The sequence below is a fragment of the Paroedura picta genome, chromosome 4, assembly GCF_049243985.1.
Source record: "Paroedura picta isolate Pp20150507F chromosome 4, Ppicta_v3.0, whole genome shotgun sequence".
NCBI classification, from domain to species: Eukaryota; Metazoa; Chordata; class Lepidosauria; order Squamata; family Gekkonidae; genus Paroedura; species Paroedura picta.
Window position 1 is genome coordinate 50291980 of NC_135372.1, and position 22845 is coordinate 50314824.

At 40.6% G+C, this 22845-nt stretch overlaps 1 protein-coding gene across 8 annotated transcripts in view; it reads left to right on the forward strand.

Annotated features, from left to right (window-relative positions):
• The window catches only part of NR5A2 (nuclear receptor subfamily 5 group A member 2), a 184615-nt gene extending 163573 nt beyond the window's left edge, over window positions 1-21042 (forward strand). For all 8 annotated transcript variants that reach the window (XM_077332763.1, XM_077332764.1, XM_077332762.1 and 5 more), the window contains one exon: window positions 15982-21042. In XM_077332763.1, coding sequence (XP_077188878.1) covers window positions 15982-16229 — 248 coding nt within the window. In that variant the 3' untranslated portion in view covers window positions 16230-21042. The remainder of the gene's footprint in view (window positions 1-15981) is intronic.
• The last annotated feature ends 1803 nt before the right edge of the window (window positions 21043-22845 follow it).

Here is a 22845-nt window from a genome sequence, read left to right on the forward strand (position 1 = left end):
TGACCTCAACCCTCCACCTGGTGGAAGAACTCCATCTTGCAGGCCCTGTAGAACTGAGACAACTAGTGAATTCACAAAGGTTAGCTTGCTTGTTAATTACTTAATGTATAAATTAGGATTATTTCCACCAGGAAGTTTTGCTCTGCAATCTCTGCCCCCCCCCTGCAGTGGCACCAGGGTTTGTTGGGGTTTCCACATGACATCATCATGGCACTTGCCCACCTTTCAGGGCTGTCACAGTATTGTTGTGTTTTTAAGCCAGCCACTACTGATGATGGAGAAGCTGCAATGGGATACCACAGGGAATACTCTCCATGACCGTTTATGCACTGGAGGTTTCATGCTGGGCTGCAGGCTGGAGTTTTAGTTGTGGCGGGTTGCCCCACCTCTTCCTGCACCCACATGGGGGAGCATTTGGCCTGGTGCACTTCATCCGCCCCTGATTTGTGCTCCTGCACAGGAGCTGGGGCAGTGAAGTTCCCAGTGCATAAACGGTCCATGTGAAACATCCATTGCCGCTGGAAAGATCTATGCATTTGCAATGCCCACAGGCGCAAAATTGGAAACATCCCTATCATGTGAAAGCAACTCATTCTTTACTCACAGAACTACAAATGACTAAGTTGTTTTCAGCTACCACCTTGCATTTTTTTGTATGCAATAGTTATGAAGGATGTCTTTTACATACAATTTGCTGTTTCAGTCACCCCAATCCATTAGGCTATTTGCTCTGACTACTCCAATTGGAATATCTTCTCCGCACTCTATTGAAGCACCTATACATCAGCTAGGGATGGTAATCTCCAGGTGGTACCTAGGGATTCCCCGGAACTATAGCTCATCTCTAGGTGACAGAGATCAGATCCCCTGGAGATAGAGGGCAGACTCTGTAGCATTACACTCTACAGAGGTCCCTCCCCAGGCCAAAGCCCACTCACTCTCTGCTTCACCATCAAAGACTCCAGCTATTCATTCATTCAGCCCTGTCTTTGAAAACTCAAGGCAGATTACATACTTGTGCATAATACATAAAGTCCCTGTACAAAAACTCAAGGTTAACAACAATTAAAACCAATTCTATATTTCATTAAAATAATAAAATATTAAGGGGGAAATCCTTCAGAAGCTGCAGTGCAGGTTTTCAGCTTGGTGGGGTCGAACAGAGGGGCCAACGCTGCTAGGTGTTATGTCCCTCCCAACCCAGAGCTGGCAACCCTAACAACTGTTCCAGGTGCATGTTGCACACAAAGCTAAGTCTGTGGAGATGTGGATTCTCCATGATGTAGGTTGCCATAGAGAGTTATAGCATCTAGCCCCTTGTCCTTAAGAGTACAAGGAAACTGTTTGCTTTTACATACAGAGGGTGGAAAATTTAGGATCTCAACGTGTGGGTCTCGGTGATTACATGAAGGAAGCTGAAAAATGCAAACAACTGGGTTAGGCTTCTGTCACATCTGGGGAGAAAATACAGAATTTAAACGATATTTTGAAAAACAAACACACACACACACAAAAGAAAAGATCAGTCTGTCACTTTATTTTGTAACTTCTGCCAACTATCTCAGTAACAAATACCATGCTTGGGTTGTGGTCTATAAACCACTTCCTCTGAAGTAGCTCCCTGGACTTGTAAGGCTTTTTTCAAAACCAGGAGAGTGCTTCAGGCAAAGTGTTACTATAACAATTAGTCTTGTGACAAGTTTCTGTGGTCAGGTTTTCCTGCTGTAACCTGCCAACATGCCCTGGAGTGCAGAAAACAAATTCACAGTATGGATTTACTGTCCTTCAGACACAAACGACATGTGCCCCCAAGGCAGCTGGATCCATTTTTAATTTACACTGGACAGGATCCAAAGAGCTGCATGTGGTATTTTCAATGCACCCTGAGATTTCTCCCTCCTACACCAACGAAAGCTGCTCTTGAAGGCCAGCACCTTCAGTTGCATAGATATGTCTTTTCCTTTTTCCTTTTTCCTTGCAAGGGCAGAGGCTAGAGACTTACTATTTAAAGGAAGCTGAGAATTTAGAGAACCTACTATATTTTTCATTACATTATTATATAATGATATATTTCCAATAGATATCACAATATGATAGCTTTGTCTAAAGAAATTAAAGTCTCTGATGGTGGGGGATAAAATGGCTTCCCCAGGGACAGGAAAATGGCTGCCGTGTGGCCAGAAAAAAATCCAAATTTCCCTATTATTTATTATTTATTAATAAGATTTTTTATCCCACCACTCTCAGAGAAGCTGGCTCATGGCAGCTTACAACGCAGTAAAAACATAAAAAGTAAGCCCCCTCCTGGGGGGGGGTCACAATTATACAAGGACGGGGAAGGACCTGCTCTTATCTTCCAGGATTCATCCCAACCTCAAGCAAAAGCCTGATGGAAGAGCTCTGTCTTGCAGCCCCTGTGGAACCCAGAGAGCCCCAACAGGGCCCTCAGGTATTGGGCCAGGCATGCTTCCCAGGGTACACCTGGCCTATCTACAAAGCAGCCACCCAAAGCAAGTCTGGGAAACATCAAGCAAAAAACAAGGAAACTATAATGCTGTGGGGAAGAAAGAAATGAACCTGCTTCCCAAAACCACTAAACTAAGGGCTGATAATCCATGTGGAAGCCATCACTCTCTTGTAATTTAGTCATTCTTGGCTTAATACACTCTCAGGCAACAAGATGGGATTGAGAGATTCCTTACTATCCATACTGTCTGGTACAGCAAAATGCTGCTAGTTCACATCCTAAACCACAACAGATGCATATCCATTTGACATTTTGATCTTAGGCACGTGCCACCCCAGCATCAAACCAGCCTTTGACTACTTAGTTTGGAGTAGTGTTCTCCATTTCACTTCACCTGGTTCCCGGTGGGCATTTTTCCTGATGCCCAGCTGATATCCAACTGATGCAGTGACCCAAAGAATAATCTTTGAATCAACTTAATCCCAACTGGCCTGCTCACCAAGTCTTGTGAAAGTACTGCCTTGGTAGACGATGTTCTGCAGATCTGGATTCAAAGATCACCAGGTGCAGTTTTACTACGTATAAATTACATCATTTTTAGTCAAAAGGCACAGTTCTGCAAATCTATCTCTTCTGTATTGTATTGTATAGTTGGGTTTCCAGCCCATTGTTACAATATAATTATCAAAACTAATATTGTAACTAATCTCATAAAAACTTGAAATGCCATCATTGCATGTGAATACTATCCTGGTGCTAGAGACCAGAAGAATGCCTTTGAGCTAGTATTTATAACAAAAAGTATTTGACTGAGCTCTCTTGTAAATTTTATCATACCTGAGGCTGTTTTCCTCATTCGATTAGCTGAATTTATCCTGAGGCGAGGCAGACATCTAATACCAGCTGAATTCAACAACTGGAGCTTAGAATTTGGCTTAATATGTCCCCACGTGGAGCTGCCTCCTTAATTCTCTTTCGTATGATGACACTGGTTTATGCATAGTCTGGGGCTTGGCAACTGAATAAACTCAACCACATATCTTATCTTATTCTAATAATGTAAGAAAACTTTAGTGGGCAGGAATGCTACAGAAGTTACTGAATTTAAAATTAACTATAACCTTAAGATGTCATATAACTATTTTGTAAAGTGATGACAGGAAAAGGTTTTTAAAAAAATATTCTTGGGTTTTTACTCCCCATTAACAGATGAATGTTGATGAATGGACATAAGAATTCAGTAAGAATTGTACTGGAATCATGGCAAAAACTAAACAATTCCAAAAGAATCCATTTGTAAATTTCATGTTCACCTCCTATGGCTCCAACATATAGTTTCATATGAAAACTGAATTTTTAGGTATTTTTTATTGAAAAGCATTCCTTGGAGATTTAAATAATAAAAATTAAGATTAAAGCCTCTGTGGGAAACAACATTTTTTAAATGGGCCAAGTTCTTATTGACCCCTCATTATGCAACAAAAAGGCTCCAGTTCTGTGACTCTCTTAGGTGGCATAAACTCTAATGATGGTGCAGAGCATCGCTGCTCACCATAACTTGCTTACGTTCCATTCACAACACATCAGTTCACACCAAGGAATCCCCTTCATTGAGGGCTGCTGTACTCTGCATATGCTAAGAGCTATGCTCATTTCTAGCGTATCTTCACATGTTCAAAATACCGCACCTTGGGATTGAAAAGTACCCTGGCATTATCCCTTAGCACATATGAAACCTGATTTGCAGTGATTTATTGCACAAGACCGCCCAAAACACACATCTCTGTATGTGAAAAGAGAAGCATCCCTGTTCAAAGGGTTTCCAATCTAGTGAGGGAAAGAGGCATAGAGGATCTGTTGTATAGAAAGGCACCATTTTACATGCCTTTCAAAAAAAAGAAGAGAAACATAATTTTAAACAGTACACTCGGCAGCTTGATGCCATAAAATGTTGTAAAAGGGGCTTTTATTTCAGTTGTGAACTGGTCTGTAACAAATTGTAGTTCCAGATATCCTTAATAGTTAGAAGCTGAAATGGGATTCACACCAATAAGTCCTATATTCTCCTACTGTGTAAGCATCTTATCCTGCATTTAAAAGAAAATATCATTTTGCCTAACCTATTATTTCTGCATGAGTGAAAGGCTTTGCTTGTTGTAACACACTTGGAAAAGTCCAGATTTCTAAAACAATGGATCTATTTTTTGACACTCCAATGAACTTCAAAATATTTTATGTCCACAGTAAGGATACCGGGATAGAAAATGGCTCTGTTATTTTTAGTCCTAGGCCAGTGTCAAATGTTCTGTGTACCAGAACCACTTTGGGTCCACTTGTGTGGTTTCTAAAAACTTAAGGTAACCTCAAGAAATGAAGGACCATGGACCATTTCTTTACACAGAAAATGGTGCCTGGTCATCACATGATTGGTAGATGCTGTGTACTGGTTTCCTTGTCTTTGCCCCCCCCCCCCACTAATCTTTTACTCTGAGAAAGTTTGGCAACAGCTAGCAATATTCCTGATCCCATATTATTTTCCATCCCCAGCCATTCTCCACTATCCTGTATAAAGAATACTCTGTGAAATGCTATTATTGTAAGGGGGAGGTCCGTCTCCTAGGACTTTGCAATAGTAGCCTAAAGCAGAGAACAGGATCTTGTCCACTCTCCCTGCCCCTCGGATGTTTTCACATGCATGTGAGCATTTGCAGAGAGCCCTACATGAATGCAGTGCATGCAAGAATCTATGTATGGGTAAATAAAATCCTGTTTTTTGCAGTGTTATCTGATTACACACTCAAAACCTATACATTTGTGTGTACAGTGCTATTATCATTAACTTATATGTATGGATGTCTGAGGGCCAGGGCCAGTAGGCAAGATTCTATGCCAGTGTGGTGTAGTGATTAGGAGTGTGGACTTCTAATCTGGCAAGCTGAGTTTGATTCCCCGCTCCCCCAAATGCAGACAGCTGGGTGACCTTGGGCTTGCCACAGCACTGATAAAGTGGTTCTGACCAAGCATAATATCAGGGCTCTTTAAGCCTCACATACCTCACAGGGGGTCTGTTGTGGGGAGAGGAAAGGGGAGGCAATTTCACCGCTTTCTGGTAGAGAAACGTGGCATATAATAACCAACTTTTCTTCTTCTACTACTACTTCGTTTAAAATTGCCACCCTCCAGGTGGGGCCTGGAGATCTCTTGGAATTACATCTGATTTCTAGACAACAGGGATCAGTTTGCCTGGAGAAAATTACTACTTTAGAGAATGGACTCTATAGTATTAACCCCCACTGACATGTCCCTCTTTCCTAAACCCTCCCCTCCCCAGGCTCTACCCCCATCTGACTGAACAGGGTTGCAACAGTTGAGCACCAGTTGATGAGGACAGCCTTATGACTGGAAAAGACAGTGAACCATTCTAGGATAATAAACAATGGCCCAACCCATTGAAGAAAGTGTCCCCCAAACACACACACTACTCGGAGCTCAATGAACTAATGAAGTGATTTGGAAACAGAAGCCGAGACATACAGAGTAGGTCTCCACCGTATCTGCTGGGCCGATGGCTAAGGCCAACCAGAATCAGAATCAGAATCACACTTACAGGCCTCCATCCTTTCATCCCCCTTCCCCTCCCATCCTGACTCCCTGTTCATTAAGTAAGCTATTGAGATCAAATAGCCAGCAGCAGGCAAGAAACTTCTAGCTTCTTATAATTAATTATTAACTGGTTTTATGTTTTATGTATTTTATTGTTTAAATTTTACGCACCTTGCTGTTCACCATCCCAAGACAGCCAGTCCAAGAGGGGTGGCATACAAATTAAACTATAAATAAAATAAATAACGAAACAGCAAATGTGGTCTTATGGCCACATGTGGATTTGAATTCCACCCAGATTTCTGGAGGATTTACACTGATTCTTTCCTCCCACAGAAGCCCCCAAATACACTCCAAAATGCTGCTGGACCCTGAGGAATAGTTTTAGGAAGAATCATAGTTGGGGAGTTGGGACTGGAAAAATTACCCCCCTTGAGCTTGCAGAAAACTAGGTGGGATCCAAACCATGGTGCCTCCAACACAGGGCAAAGATAGGCAGATCCTGCCATGTGTGTGACAGCAGCAAACCAGTCCATTTTGCTTGGCACCATGGCCCAGATTTTGACCCAAGCAAATGAGGCACTGGTAGAATTGCCGGGTACAGTGGTGCAGGAAAAGGCAACAGGCATGGCTTGTGCCTATCATTGCATGCCAGACCACCATGGCCACCATCACATCCAAGGGGAATCTCTAAGATAAAGCCTCACTGGGGCTTTCCTTGTTGCCAGCATGTCTAGTCAAATGCAACACTTCTCACTCCTCCCCCTTTTTCTTTGCCAGCACACCAGCATCTTCCCAGGTTGATGGGGCATTTTCCCCAGCACTCCCCCCCTCCAAAAAAATTTGCCTATTTAGAATGAGAGAAAATGTTTCCATCATAGAAATTCTGCAGGGGAACAGAGATAGTTTTTCCATACCAAGTAAATTGGGGATGGGGGGAAACACTTCTGAAATCCTAGTGGACTAGAAACAGCTCGTAAGGTACCTTTATACATTCTGCTGCCATCGGAAACTAGGAATATATGCCTCATATGAGGTCCGTCATCAAAGCCCACTGCCTTGTTGTCTTAGGCACCACCTAGTGTACAAAGGGAAAAATTCTGGGAGGTGTTAAAGCCTACCATGTGGCAACAGAGATCTCCAAAATCATTTTTTTTTTTTACTTTCTGAAGTTTTAAACCTTATATCAGTTTACTGATAGTGTATTGAGTTAATTGGAAGCTCTTCTTGAGCATGATTAAACTATGTCTGTGCTAACCTTTGTGGTCCTTACTTCAGAAATGGGCAAATCAAGGTGTGTGTTTTAGTCCAGGAGAACATTGGCCGATGCCCACTCCAAAGCAAGGTAGAATCAATTACTTTTTTTGCTCTGAAGACAATAATTTAATCTAGCCCAACAAGTAACAGCTTTGATCCCCTTTGCCCTGATATCTCAGCAGTATCCCCAGAAAACAACAGAGACTTTTTAAAAAATCTACATCACCTTCCAACCCAGTCCATTCTGACAGCCCAAATGACAGAGGAGGAAAAAAACTATATTAATAGCCAGAATAGTTAAACAGATCTGTGTATTAGTTAAAGCAAATCTGGACCACACATGAAAGGTTAACTATCTTAATATACAAGCCCTTTATTCTATTTATAGCTCAACTTTCTCCACAATGGGTACCTAAAGCACTTTACATCATTCTCCTTTCCACTGTTTTATCCTTATAAGAACCCTGTATTGTAGGCTAGTCTGAGAGGCAATAGTCCAAAGGCACTCACTGAGCTTCCTTGGCACGATGGGAACTGGAAACTGGTTTTCCCAGTTTGCAGTCCAGGCTTTCTCAACTAGGATTTCATGAAACCCTGAGGTTTCTTGATAGCCTTGGAAGGGTTTCTTTCCCAAATGGGTGAGAATTAATTTTTAATTTTAAAAAAATGTGTTAAACATTTATTGGGTGATATGACCATATATGGTCATGTTGACCCACACCCCTTCCCAAAATGGCCAGTGATGGGACTCAAAGAGATGGGTCCCTGGGTGGGCATGTACACAGCTTTGTTTCTCAACCATATTCTGCACAATCACACCACTTCTGGGGTTTCTCGGAGCCTGAAGAATGTTTCAGAGGTTAGTCAATGGTAAAAAGGTTGAGAAAGGCTGCTTTACTATATTCTGACTGATGCTAAGGTTGTGAAGACTCAACCCCAGAAGCAATAGCTATTTGGGGAGACAAGACCCAAGGATCATCACAAACTGGAGTGCCAAGCTTCTGTGGTTTCTCAGAGCCAGAAGAATGTTTCATGGGATTATCAATGGTTAAAAGGTTGGGGAAAACTGCCCTAATCCCACACCCAAATTGCAGGTCTACACTGACTCTCTCTGATAATCCATTCACACATGCAGCTTCTTACTTGATGTTCCAGTCTTCAGTAGACTAGCTAATGTCTCTAAAACCAACCACTTTTCTTGGAATTATCTCTCAGGAGCAACATCAGCAGGCAAATAGCCTGACAATATTATTCCTGCTTTACTCAAGATCTGGTTCCTGGGGGGGCATGTGGCATATATGAAGACAAGTTGTTTTAGGTCACTGGTACTTTATCGCTGAATTTCACTCTAATCTAGATGAAGGTGCTAAACTGTGTAGGTTACACTTTCATTGCATGCACCCAGTTAAAATGCACCCAATAAAAATTAATTCAACTTTCTTTGAAAAGTACTTACACAGCTTCTGCATAGTAACCACTTTTCAAAGTGAAATCTCCCATTCCCTTTCATTTTTTCTTTCCAAAATCCCCAAACCAGTGTGTGTTCTCTAAAGATTAATAGTGCACCAAATTGCAGTTTTTCATGTTTTAGCATATGAGGAAAGGAAGTCTCTCTGAAACCTAAATATTTTTATATTCTTCCCCCTCTAAAGGCCAGACCCATTTTTTAAAAATATGCAAACGGTCCCTGTTCAAACTGAATTTGCTCTGTTCAAGCTGAATTCTGTATGCAAAGTTTGAGCTGCTTTATGAGGGATAAACCATTGAAAATCAGAATTTTAAAGGGAGTGCTGACAAACCTTTAGAGTAACTACGGAGTTGCTAGTGGCACCTCTAGTTTTTTGTTTTTTTTTTAGACTTTATCTTCAGAAATAAACTATAGAGGAGACAAATTCCGTGTTTGACAGAAATGCTATTGCAAGTACTTGTACAAAATATAATGTATTCTACAAGACCTCAGGGTTTACTCTCCAATATGGATGGGAAAAGAAATGCGCCCCACTGTGAGCACACAGTAAGAATGTTTCATATAAAAAGTTGATAATTAGTCCCTGAGTGAATAAAGTGGAAGAGATAAGAGATTGGTACTTACTGCAGCAACACACAAAATATTTTTTCCTTGTTGTAAGGGTTTGAAAGGCTATATGGAAAGAAAGAGGCCATTTCCATCCTTTTTAATTGTACAAATCTTTTAAAAACCTCAGAAATGCTGATTTCTTATATTAAGAGTAGGGATTCTCAGTTCTGTACTTAGATGTATAAAGCACCTGGATATTAACTGAACAGTGGTCTAAAGATGCAAAGATTGTCTTGTTAAAGTTACAGATGTGATTTCATGGCACTTCTGATATTAGTGAAGTTCTGCTGGCAATGCATTTGTATTTCCCCAACATTTGCCATTAGTTTCTCCCTACCTCCCCCCTTTATTTTAAGTAATAGAGCCTTTCTTCCCCTGAAGGTAAGTAACTTCCTATTAATAAATCAAATGCCTGTCCTGTAACAGCCACAACTGATACGTGTCTTTCAGCATCCACAACAGGGAGGTCTTTTCCCTCCCTCTCGCGTTTCACACACACACAATAAGGAGATCAAAATGATTGCTTAATATGCTGTTTAATGCACAACCAATTAGAGATGTCATTTTTTAAATGCAGCATTTAACAAGTCAAACTCAATTATGGTTTTAGTTTTGCTCTGTTTTCTTTGTCCTCATAAGAGACACCAGGTGTCTATTTACCCAATATATTTTAGTTGGTGTTAGTGTTGCTGGAAAACGGCCGTTCACCATCAAACTACTATATTTCATGACAGAAGTATGATGAATAAATTCCAGTATGAAATAGGGCCACTGGACATTGCAACTGAGCCTCCATCATGGATGCAGACCCTCATTAGCATCTCCCTAGAGGTTCTTTGGGTTGTTCTTCTTTTAAAAGAAGATTTGGTTTCATCATTTACTATGACTCTCGAACCAGTGGGATTAGCCTCTAGTCCAGTAGCATGTTCTCCTTTATGAATGCCTAAAACCTCTTGACCAACCACAGCTTATTCCAAGATCATCTATATTTGCATTTATACCCTGTATTCCCCAGTGGCTCTTCAGGCATACCATTTAAATTACTGCTAATATTGCTCTGTACAGAAACCTTGGGTGTGGGGATTAATGGAAAGAGTAATTTGATTCTGAATATGAACATGCTCAACGCCACAGAATATAAATTAGAAACTACCTGATACTAAAGCCTGGCTAGACCAGTCACAAGCAGCAGCACAAACCTTTAAGTGAGGTCTATAGGATGAGTAGACACAAGTAAGTGAGACACCGAGGCACAAAGTTTGCGAGAAAACCTTTGGATATCAATGACTGATAGATTGAGTTACAATATTTATATCCTGCCTTATTTCCTTAGATCAAGGCAGATCACAATGCAGCAACAAGTAGAAAGGATACAAAAACGCAAGAATCTATTAAGAAACAAAAACAACATTAACTCCCACCTCCCAAAAAAACCCAGGGCACAGATTAAAAATACTCAGACTTTATACAGCCCACTTTGCCAAAACCCTACCAAAAGCTCCCTGAAACGGATTTGCATGCTTTCCTAAATGCTGTCAGTTAAAATGTCCTCCATACCCCCCCCCTCTTCCAGGGGACTGGACCTACCACAGAAAAACCATGTAATAGTTGTTATAAGATTACACACACACATATAAATTTAGATTATAGTTATTTTTAAATATAAATTTAATTTAAAATTATATAATATTGAAGTTTCAATCCAGTGCTTTTTGATGTGTTATAACATTGCATTGAGCCCAACATACAAGTAAACTATTAAACATTTCCACAAGAAGAAGGGTTATATGGAAATGTTGAAATGAATGTATTGTATGGTTCCAAATACCTTAACAGTAATTAATTAGATGTCCTCTTCAATATAGCTTAAAGAAATGTTCACCAAAGTCCAAGCCTGAGCTTCATCTGAAAGGAAATGTTAGCCATATTCATATACAAATCTTTGGTAAAAGGAGGCATAATTTCATTAGTTAATTCTAATGAACCCTTGGTTGTCATTTTGCTTTTGGTATCAGTCTTATGACTTCAGACAGAAACAGGCACTACTTCTTAAAAAATAAAGAAATGTGTGGAATAAATTAATCAGCCATATATCTAAATGTCAAATGTCAGTTGGGGAAGAATGGAAGGGTTGAGAGTGATGTCGATGGAAATCTTTGGTTTGGATCTTGGCCAAAATTAAAGCTGATAAAAGTATTTTCATCCATTTAATGCAATGTTCTCACCTCCCACTGCCCCCAGAAGAGCTGCTTCTATGGAATGAGGGACCCCTGTAGGATGAGGGGGCAGCCAGAGGTCACAGGAAACAGGAAATCATCAAAAATAGTCATTTCCATAAGCAGAAATCTTTGCTAGGATCCAACCTACTTTTTTCTGAGGCAGAGGGAGAAAAAAATGTTTATTAAATTAATTGAAGAGAAAAAATAATCCTGGAATCAGATTCAGCTCTTAACAGAATGACATGACTTTGATCCGCACCACTAGTATAAGGACTTTCATTCAAAAAAGGCAAGAGGAAGAAAAATTAATGAAGATTTTGGAAGCTGTTATCTTGGAGTTTATTTAATTCTGAGGCATGGTAGATTGTTGATGAGGGTTTGGCAGATCTACAAATGTGTACAACCCCCTTGGAAGATGTGCCACCTATTCCTTAATAAAGAGGAGACTTAAAAATATCAATGCCTGTGCTATTAAAAAGAATACCAAAGTTAGTTTGATTGTGTAATAGCAGAAGATGCAGCTGTCCAATTAGCCCAGTTTGCAAACACCCACTTATACCTGGTAACTTGTGATGAAGACCATTTTGTGTGGGTAGATTACCATACTCCAGCAAGACAAAGAAAGTTTTTCCAGGGGCTGTATATTATGCACCCTTCCTTGTTTTCTAGTTGGATCAACAAAGAGTGCTATTGAGGAGGGTATCTGAAACCTAGAATATGGTGGATAATATTGGGGCGTGTCTTAGTTGCTGCATTTTTAATTGGGTTGGCATATGTTTCTTTAATATTGCAATGGATTTTACTGGAAACAATTTAGTTTCCAGTTAGTTTGTTTGCTGCTTTGAGCTTCAGAGAAGCAAGAGTCTACAAAATTAAATAAAAGCTTCTGCAGGCTTCTTTGCAAGGTAGGGAGCAGATACTCCCATATATTCCAAATAGTCCAATAAAAATTAATCACATAGTAACCTTAAGTGTGGATATAGCTATAGTTTGGAATCAGATTACAGTTTTTGAGTAAAGATTAATAGGAAAATGCTGCAAAAGACCGATTACTTCCATTGATTCAGTCCACAGGACAGCATGGCTTTTATTCAACTGTGCACTTCCATGAACAAAATCAAGCAACTGGTTGGATCCCAATGATGGTGCTTTTCTGCATTCTCATTTTGCTCCCTCTGTTTGACATAAAAACCTGGACTTTAAATTTGCAGGGAGATATGCTGGACATATGAGCCTCTTGTGGCGCAGAGTAGTAAGGCAGCCGTCTGAAAGCTTTGCCCATGAGGCTGGGAGTTCAATCCCAGCAGCCGGCTCAAGGTTGACTCAGCCTTCCATCCTTCCGAGGTCGGTAAAATGAGTGCCCAGCTTGCTGGGGGGTAAACAGTAATGACTGGGGAAGGCACTGGCAAACCACCCCGTATTGAGTCTGCCAGGAAAACGCTAGAGGGCGTCACCCCAAGGGTCAGACATGACTCGGTGCTTGCACAGGGGATACCTTTACCTTTACCTATGCTGGACATAAACTGATGTATTATATTGCATTGACCACTAGAGGGAGGAAAATGTGTACAGAAACAAGAACTTACAAGTGAGAAAAATGAGACTGAGGAAAAGCCCCTGATTTCTGCTAATGGAAGGGTGAATGATTTGTGCCAATATTCCATCCTTCTGTCACAGATCTGTGATTTGGCCCTCACATGATCTGGAGGGGAGGGGGGGCTGGCATGTTTCCAAAGAGCAGCATTTTGGAAGATCAGCAGGAGGGGGAGGCATCAAGTTCTGTTCTGCTAATGGAAGTATCATACGTTAGTGGACATTATGTTTGGAATCCAACCCAATATTGTCAATAAATCACTTATTTTTTGTAAAGTATCAATGAAACTGGAGGCACAAATTTGAGCTAATCTACATAATCTCTTCTAACAACCAGTCCTTACATACAAGTATATGCTGTATACTTCAATGAAAATCCAGGCAACTTCCATTAAGAGAACCTTCTTGCCCCCCCCCCCCCCGATCTCCCAAAATCACAAAACTTTGGCTCGCTTAATTTGGTCATGTCATGTGATCCAACTTTTATCACCATCTTTTAATGCTTAGTGTTAATGTTAATTTTAATGGGGTTATACCAGTTTTTATGGTTTTATTGTGAACCGCCATGAGTCTGAATGGAATGCAGCAGTATATAAACACAATAAATAAACTTTATGGAAGAAGCAGTTATGCTAGGAGTGGTCAGTGGTAAAAGGAAACCAGTCTAATAAAGAACAAGATGGTTAGACATAATCAAAATGGACACTGGCAGTGCAAGATCAAAAGACATGACAACAGCTGAGCCATGGGATCACCAAGAGTCAGACACAACTGAATGACTAACACCATCAGCATCACAGAAAATTGTGCAGCCATACATCACAATCTCAGATGTTGCTTTGGAATTGAATAGTGTCTACTTATTTTCATACATGGCTAGAATACATCAGCATAGGCTTACTTTACTTCCACAGACAGCTTTAATTTAGCCATATCAAAGTGGAATTGATTAAAGGGTTGCCTGAGCCATGCACAGTAAAAACAGTGGCTTATCACATAGTAAAAATAGTAGTATTAATACTGTGTAATTTATGTACATTGGACTTCTCAGAATTACTTAACAAAACAGGGGGACACTGATCCAAGAAACAGTAGTTTAAAGTGGATCAGATGTGGAGCATTCCAGTTATTCTAACTTCCTCCAAACTGGGCCCCTGACTCACTCACAGATCCTGTTTGCAGTCCAGCATAGGAAGGAAGAACTATCAGGAGTGATGACAGCCATGGCCAGCTAGGTCCAGCTAGGAGGCAACAATAGTGCCAGAATTAGGCCCTCCCCCTTCCAGGATGGCCTATGATGGAGCCTGAACTGGGCCATTGGAGAAGGGGCCACTGGGGGGGAAATGCGCCACACCACCTGTCCAGCTCACCTGGCCAGATGGAACTGCAGATAGATCCCACTCATTTCTCTGGGGTATATGCTTTGCAACCTTTGGACTTGATCCAAACTTTTCTACAAGCAGCACTGAGTGCACAAGAGCTCCACTGCCATGTTATGATATCTTGTTTTCAGTTCATGAGTCAAGTATTTCCAGATAGACTGTGTCCAGTGTCTTCCAAAGACGAAAAGCAAGAAGTGGCAGCAGTTAATTCCATCAGAGGAAATGTCCTTTTGCAACCCAGAGAATGTGTATTTTTCCTTTAAATGCACCAATTAAACATGAGCTAAAAGAGCCATGACTGAGATGTTTGGTCCATTCTCCAGGTGGTAAGCGGGTATGTCTGTTTCAACCAAATGCAAGTACCTGCTTTTGCTCTGAAACTGAATTGAGCTAGTGAGTTTGATCCTGCAGATCTGCTATGCTTTCCTCCAGCAACAGGAGCATAAGAGGTGTCAGGCTCAAGGGAGGTTTTCTTGCACTAGGGGAAAACAGTAGAAGAACTGATGCACAATAGAAGGCTGAGGCTGATACATTTGAGAACAAATTGCAATTTATTTTACTTCTATAAGCCATCATTTTAGGATTATAGTCAAAATCTTCCAAAAATGGTGAAAGGAAATATATCAAAATATATTCACATACAATTTAGTGTGTGTATATACACACTCACTATTCAATCTACTTAAATGACAAGAGAAGAAAACCAAAAGAGGAAGGACCTTAGTAGCTGGGAAAAAATATTTTTGAGGGATTCAGGTCAGGCAGGTTATTTTGGCAGTCACTGGAATGTACCAGATGGTTCATTAGCATAGGGTAAGACAAGTCAAAGGCTTTCAGAATAATTTAACAAATGTCAAAGAGAAACAAGAAACCTGTCATTTTTATTAGAATTAACTGCATCATACCCTGGACACAGATTTCACCTTGGGTCAAAAAAATTAATACAGAATTATATGAATTGTGTAATATACTGGGTTAAAGTTACATCTTCCTCAAGGGACTCATTTGCTAGCAATATATCACAGTCCTTGATGTTAGGAACCCTCAACCTTTCCCTTTATAAGATTATGGGGGGGGGGGGGGGAGAGAAGGAAAGTTGACCTTGCTCAAAATCCATTGGTGACTAATTGATCTGAGGTATATGCAGAATTTCAACAAGATGTTCCACTAAAGCTGTACTGTGATCATTTTCCCAGGAAACTTGGCAGAGGGTTTTTTACTGAATATTCAGCAGCGTGTAAAGTATCCTTTTATCAAAAGGAAAAGGCAATCATTGAGCAAAACACCACTTTGGTAAACAGGAAGTAAAAGGCAGTCTATCATATTTACAATAAAGTTATACATTGTAATTGTATATCCTTTTTAACATTTTTGTTCACGCAGATGTCAAAAATCTAGAGAACTTCCAGCTGGTGGAAGGTGTTCAAGAACAAGTAAATACTGCTCTGCTGGACTACACAATGTGCAACTACCCACAGCAGACAGACAAATTTGGGCAGCTTCTCCTGCGGCTCCCGGAAATCCGAGCAATCAGTATGCAGGCTGAAGAATACCTCTACTACAAACACCTGAATGGGGACGTGCCGTGTAATAACCTCCTCATCGAAATGCTGCATGCAAAAAGAGCATAAATTATATCCTTTTTCAGCTTCTGCATTTGAGAAAAGATAAGATAGGGAAAAGATACTCTGAACTGCTCCAAGCAACCCTAATTAAAAGAACTTGGTTTTCAAAGAACTTTGCAAAAAAAAAAAAAAACACATACACACACACACAAAAGGTATAATAATCAAATACTTACTAGTAAATAAGTGATGTATCAGGGTATTTGTATTGCAAACTGTGAAATCAAATGCTACACCGTCTCCCCAAAGGAACACCTATAGGACTTCGTCACTGGATGGAAAGAAAGTGGATACCATTGCCAACGTGAAACAAACAAAACAGAGCAGGACTGAACAGTTCTTGTGAGTTACATTTTGTCAGTTAACACTACAGAGAGGAATTTCAGAACGCCATTCATCTGTGATTCTTAAGCTAAAAGAGGTGAGGGGATTTAACCATGAAGTTCCTTCAGTGGTTAGCAGGACTGCAAACACCTCTGAAGGATGTAAAATTGCAGCCTCCTTGGGCCAGCCTGCCAAGAACGGAATTATTCTCTCTTCTCCAAGCAAGGATGTGGCACCAGTCTGTAATAAAGATATGGAGTTGGCCACATCTGCAGTATAGATAGTAGCAGCACCAAAACAAAAGAAACAAACAAAGCCTGGTTTTTGGACTGTCTGTGACTCAAGTCTGCAAACAGTTAATACAAGGTGGTGGGGGGAGGAAATCTGTTTGTATGTTAGCTTGGCGTTCTTAATATGTTTCCAAAGTTGGGGGGGGGGGGTTGTCATTGTGTTTAATGTTGTTTGGTCAGGCAGTATGTCCTTCTGCTGCCAATGGAATGAAGAATGGCTACAAGCATCAAGACTGGGCAAACATCTTTGGACCAGGTTTCCAGTGTAGCGGCTCAAACATGGCTGGAATGGCTCCCCAGAGCTTTTTGGTCAAAATAAGTCTGTGGATGCTGTTGATTCTCTCGGAAGTCCTCCGAAAAGCAAGAGCTTTCCTGGGGATTTCAGTTGGCAGCATCTCTAGCCACAGTCAGTCCATAACTGAAGTACTTGGGCTTAAGAAGCGAACACAATCCAGAGGTTAACAATTTTGTCCCTTATTGCCAGGGTGGTGTAGTCCTTGGAGTACTGAACTAGGATCTGGGAGGCCCTGATTCAAGTTTCCTCTCTACGATGGAAGTTTGTTAGATGACCTTGGGCCAGTCACACTTCACAGCCTAACATACCCTAGAGAGCTTTTGTGAGGAGAAAATGGAGGAAAGGAGAAGAATATAAGCTGCCTTGGCGCCCCATTGCTGTAGTGGTTAAAGAGTGGTGGACTCTAATCTGGAGAACCAGGTTTGATTCCCCACTCCTCCTTTAGAGGCAGTCAGCTGGGAGATCTTAGTCTAGTCCCAGTTCCCTTAGGGCTGTTTTCGCAGAGCTCTCTTAGCCCCACCTACCTCACAGAGTGTCTAATGTGGGGAAATGAAAGGAAAAGTCTTTGTAAGGTGCTTTGGGACCCCTTTGGGTAGTAAAAAAAAAGCTCTTCTAAATAAACAGTCACAGGCTATCTCGTGTGGGCGAAGGGGATGGAAGATGGCAAAGGATAATCCAGTCTCCTCAGATCTTGCCGATGGGAGGCTACAAAAGGAAGATTCTGCAGGAGAAGGCAGTGACAAACCGCCTCTGCTTCTCACTTGTCTTGACAGTCCCTTGATGGGATGATCATAAGTCTTGATGGCACTTAGGTATGTACTGGGAGAGAAGAATGGTGGGTAGCACTGCATGAATTCCTCTCCTCTCTCTTGCTTTCCCACATGCTCCGAATTGGTTACTCAGACTTGTTCCAAGAGCCCAAACTACCAAGTTCCGTTCATGATGCATCAGATTCCACCCCGATTCTGCCATCTCTTCTGACTCAACCACCAGACTGACTCAGTTTTTTCACTCACTCAGCCCACACCCAATAGGTTCTTCCCATACCTCTAGCCCTTAGCTCTGCCTGCCCTACTTCCAGCATGGCCCAGGACGGGATTTAAAAAAAGCAACGGCTGTCAGCCTTACAAATTTCTATCTCTGCTGCTGCACTTGTGCCAGAAGAAAATGCAATCACATTATGAGATTTTGCACTGGTGTAGTCCCCCGCAAGTCCACACCCGCTAAGAGCTTAAAACCAAGTACTTGGACCAGTTTCTGGACCAAGTGGTAGGTAATAGAAACCAATTAACACAATGCTTTTACCTATGCAAGGAAAGACACTCAAAATGTATAAGCTGAGGAATCCGAGCAGTTGAATAGTATTACGTGGAGTATGGAAAACCGGCAATTATAGCACAGTCTTTTGAATGAGAAAATGATTATTCGAATAATGTGACTGAAATCTTTTGTGTGAGGACAGAAGAATGATATTGCGGTGTCTCTGTAGACCAAAGTCTGCTGCAGAACAAATACTAGAGAAGTACAAATAAATGTTCTATCCAAAATGAAGATATCAGTATTATAAAACGTAGTGCCACAGTTATGAGAGCTTTGCCTTATTTCAGAATCCTGAATGGTAACTGTATAGATGCAGATCAACATACATTTAGAGGGGGAAAGTATTCATTCTTTGCATTGGGGTGGGTGGGAAATAAAAAAGATTCTGGTGTTTACATTTGTTAGATCCTGGGGCGGGGGGAGGGGACACTGTGCTGATGTTGCAAAGCAATGATTTTCTTAATGTTGCTTTATAATTGGTAATGACCTTACCAGTACTTAATTACTGTATGTCGTGAGACACTAAAATCAAAAAGGGAATCTCATTTATACTTAATTTTTTTTTAGATTATTGGCTGCACAATCATTTGTAGAAACTGTATAAAACTTCTCCTCTCTTAGCTTTGTTTGTTTGTTTTCATGACAATTGCTGGCTTTTAAATAGTTTTATTTATATTGTATATCACAGTTTTCATTGTAGACAATTATGATGCTAATTTATTGTTCCTTGGTTTCATCTTTATATATATAAATATAAAAATATATATAGCCAGAATAAAGAAGCCAAATATATGTGTTTATTACAGCATGTCTTCAAGTTAGTGGAACATAGTTCAGGGACATACAAGGGTCTTTACCATTTAAGATCATTTGCTTGAGTCAATGTCTGTAAATCTTCATAATCCTAAATGTAGTTTATTTAAAATCTATTGTAAATTTTGCAATTTGCATCTCCCTTTGTTCTGTGTGAACCTAGCGAGGTGCATTCTTACTGTCAAATTCCTTTCTAAGCAGTGTATGTTGTATACCAAAGACAACTTTTTGGGGGGTATTAGTACAAAACAGAGTATTTTATCAACATGCCAATCTGGTCTAACATTCTGTTTACATTTGGATCAGGGCCACCAACAAGCAGTGAGGGAGGGAGGGTGACTAGAAAACCCTTGCTCAAACCGAGCGGTGTTCCCTTTGCTCTCAGTACTTCTGCTCTTCCCTCACAAATAATCTGCCTTGACACAGGCTCCATCCAAGGCACTGGGAAACCAATGCAGACAAATTCAAAAGGGTTCCATCAACACCACCACCATCATCACTGTGGCAAAAAAAATAAAGGCTGAGATTCAAAGAACTGTATAAGAAGCTCCACATACCCTAAGAAAGGGGTTGTAAGTATCAAGCAGTCAACTTCCATGGTGTAAGTCATACCTCTTCTGAAGCTAAAAGCAATTCAGAGGGTGTTTGTGATGTAACATGGATACTGCAGTTTACAAACGAGGAGTGGGAGGTTTGCTAAGCATATCTCAGTCCTTCAACACATCTAAAGTATCACTGTAGACCTCAGCCAATAGGAAATTGAATCTGACAGTCTGTTACCATTTAGTGGTGCCCCAAAATCTACCATCCCACCCACAGGATAATAAATAGGCAGCAGAAGCGTCAGTGACCAGCAAGCTGGAAATTATAGTTTCAGAAGATCCTTTTTATAGGAGTGTGTTCAAATGAAGAACTTGCCCTAGGTGTCAGCCACATCATGAATATGCACCCTAAGAGAAGATTTACAGACCTAGATAAGGTCACATAACTCTTAGAAGTTTGTCTCACATAGTACATGACTAACGCTGACTTATAGATCTTTAATAAAAATTCACCTTACGTTTTCGCTATGAATGGAAACATTGCTTTAAAAACTGCAAATCAAATTGTAACCAGTAGCACTAAAAATAATTCTGAATTTGTTTCTGTCTCATGCGCACATAGTTGACTATTTTTTTACATTTCCTGTGACCAGATACGTACAGTTTTAACTTTTGTTGAAATAACCATAGCAAATTTCACTCAAAAAGGGAATAAACCCAACTAAACAAAGCACAATTATCTATAGACAGGCTTGTTAATATAAGGATGTTAAAAGGCAAACAACAGTTAGTGGAAATGGTTTCAGATAAACTAGAACACACGTTAGCCAATATCTGTGGTTCCAAGAATCCCTCTGATTCCCCAAAGTTTGCAAACTAATGTTAATAATTAACCAATTTGTAACAAGACATTTACCTATGATTACTTTATCAATTACATATTAGTAAAAGCAGACTAAAATACAAAGGTTTTGGCTTTGGCTGGTTTCTTATAGTTGTTCAGTGTTTGTAACCAGACAATCTGTAGTGTCTGAATATTTGTATTACAGATGTTCCCACAGCTGCCTGGCATTTGAATCCATGCAACCCTTAGAATGTGCAGTTAGTTACTTGTTAAAGTTCTCTTACTGTATATGTGAAGTTCATGTTGTCATGTCTTTTCTTGCCAGGAATTTCTCAACACCAATGGATTTTTATTTCCAGTATTTCAATAAATATTGATATGGCCATTCTGATCATTTAAAATTGTTTTTATGACAACCTCTTTATAAAAGGACATTGTGAGAAACCTCAATAAAAATTAATTCCACAAGCAGAAGCACAAAACAAAAGAGATGCAGAAGGGACTGCCTGCTTAGTTGGGTGAAGCCCAAAACTTTGTGTGATACCATCACAATGACATTTAATAAAGTTTTCTAGGTGACTTGCAAAAAGCATCAGTAGGACACATGGCTTTCATGCAGGTCTAAGATGCAATTCCTGACATGCTCTCTTCAGAAAAACATCAGTTCTGGAAAAGATTCCTGACTGAATTTTTATAGACCCTCTGCTAGCCAGAATTCAAGTACTGGGCTCAGTTGACCAATGATCTGACAGTACAAGACAGTCTGTGGATTGTATGAATTCACATACAAGAATTTTTGTAACTGTTCTGTTCTCCTCACCTGTGTACACGCCATTATATTTAACCTAAATAACCTGCATAACCTTTGACTCCCTGAGTTAAATGCCATACACTAGTCATGTGCTGAACAACTACATTTGATTGGCAGTCCCCAGAAGGCTGCAATCAACAGACTGATTGAACCACTAGGGAGTAACTTTCTCTACCCACAAAAGACCCCCCTGTGAGGTAGGTGAGACTGAGAGAGCTCTGACAGGACTGTGACAAGCCCAAGGTCACCCAGCTTAGTCACCCGGCTGCATTTGGAGCCAGGTGAATCAAGCCCAGCTCACCAGATCAGAAGCTGCCACTCTTAACCAGTACACCACGCTGACTCAGTCATGAATCAGTCAAACTTTTTTGATACTATCAAAAATGATTCACCATATATGTTACGTTGGAGTCCTAAAAGCACTTTCATGGGAGTAAATAGACCAGTTTAGGTTTTCTTTCAGTCTGCTGCAGCTAAAATTTACATAACAAAAGCAGTCTTGCCACTCCTTTAAACACCATCGATTCTAGCATAAGACTTGTTAACCTTTAAGATGTTGTGTGGTCTTTTAAAACCGTTAAAACCAAACAAAAACATATCATTAAAACAATCCGAATGAAGCAGAAAGGATGGATCATTCAGATTGCACCAGACAAAACAAAACAAAAGCCTTTACCTCCTGGTGGAAGACAGCAATACAAGGGGACAGGCAAGTCTCTCTTAGGAAAAGTATCAGAGTTTGGTACCACAATCAAGAAGGCCCTCTCTTGGGTCGCCACCCACTTTACCTCAGAATCTGGGGTCATCCAAATCAGGGCCTCAGAAGATGACCATAGTGGTTGGGTAGGTTTGTAAGGAAGCAGGCGATCTGTCATGTATACTGGTTCTGACCCCTTATTTATCTGTACATTACATGTGTATTTTCTCCTCATTTGAGATGCAGTATGGATGGTGGCTCATTTGTGGTTTCATTCTGCAGATATAGGGGGAAACAGCCCTCTCCTAGCAGGAAATCTCCCACTGTCTCTGCAACCCACTGCTCTCAGGCGCAAAAGTGGAAGTAAATGTGGGGCCAAAAGTGACATTGCAGTGACACCATGTAACAGAAGTGATGTCATGTGTTTCTGTGACTATCAAGCAGTCCCCCAAAACACTTTGGTGGGTTGCTATAGCATCACCACCACATATGGCATCACTGGAGCACCCCATATCACCCCAGTCCTTGATTTACAGCAAGGTGTACAGGAATAACCTTGTAGTAATTTAATACCTAACATCACCAGGGACAACTCCCAAGCTTTCCAAACAAATGCCAAGAGAATTTGCCAAGGAGACAGGTGTCACTAATAGGAGAAAATACTGTCTTCCTGCATTTGGACTTCA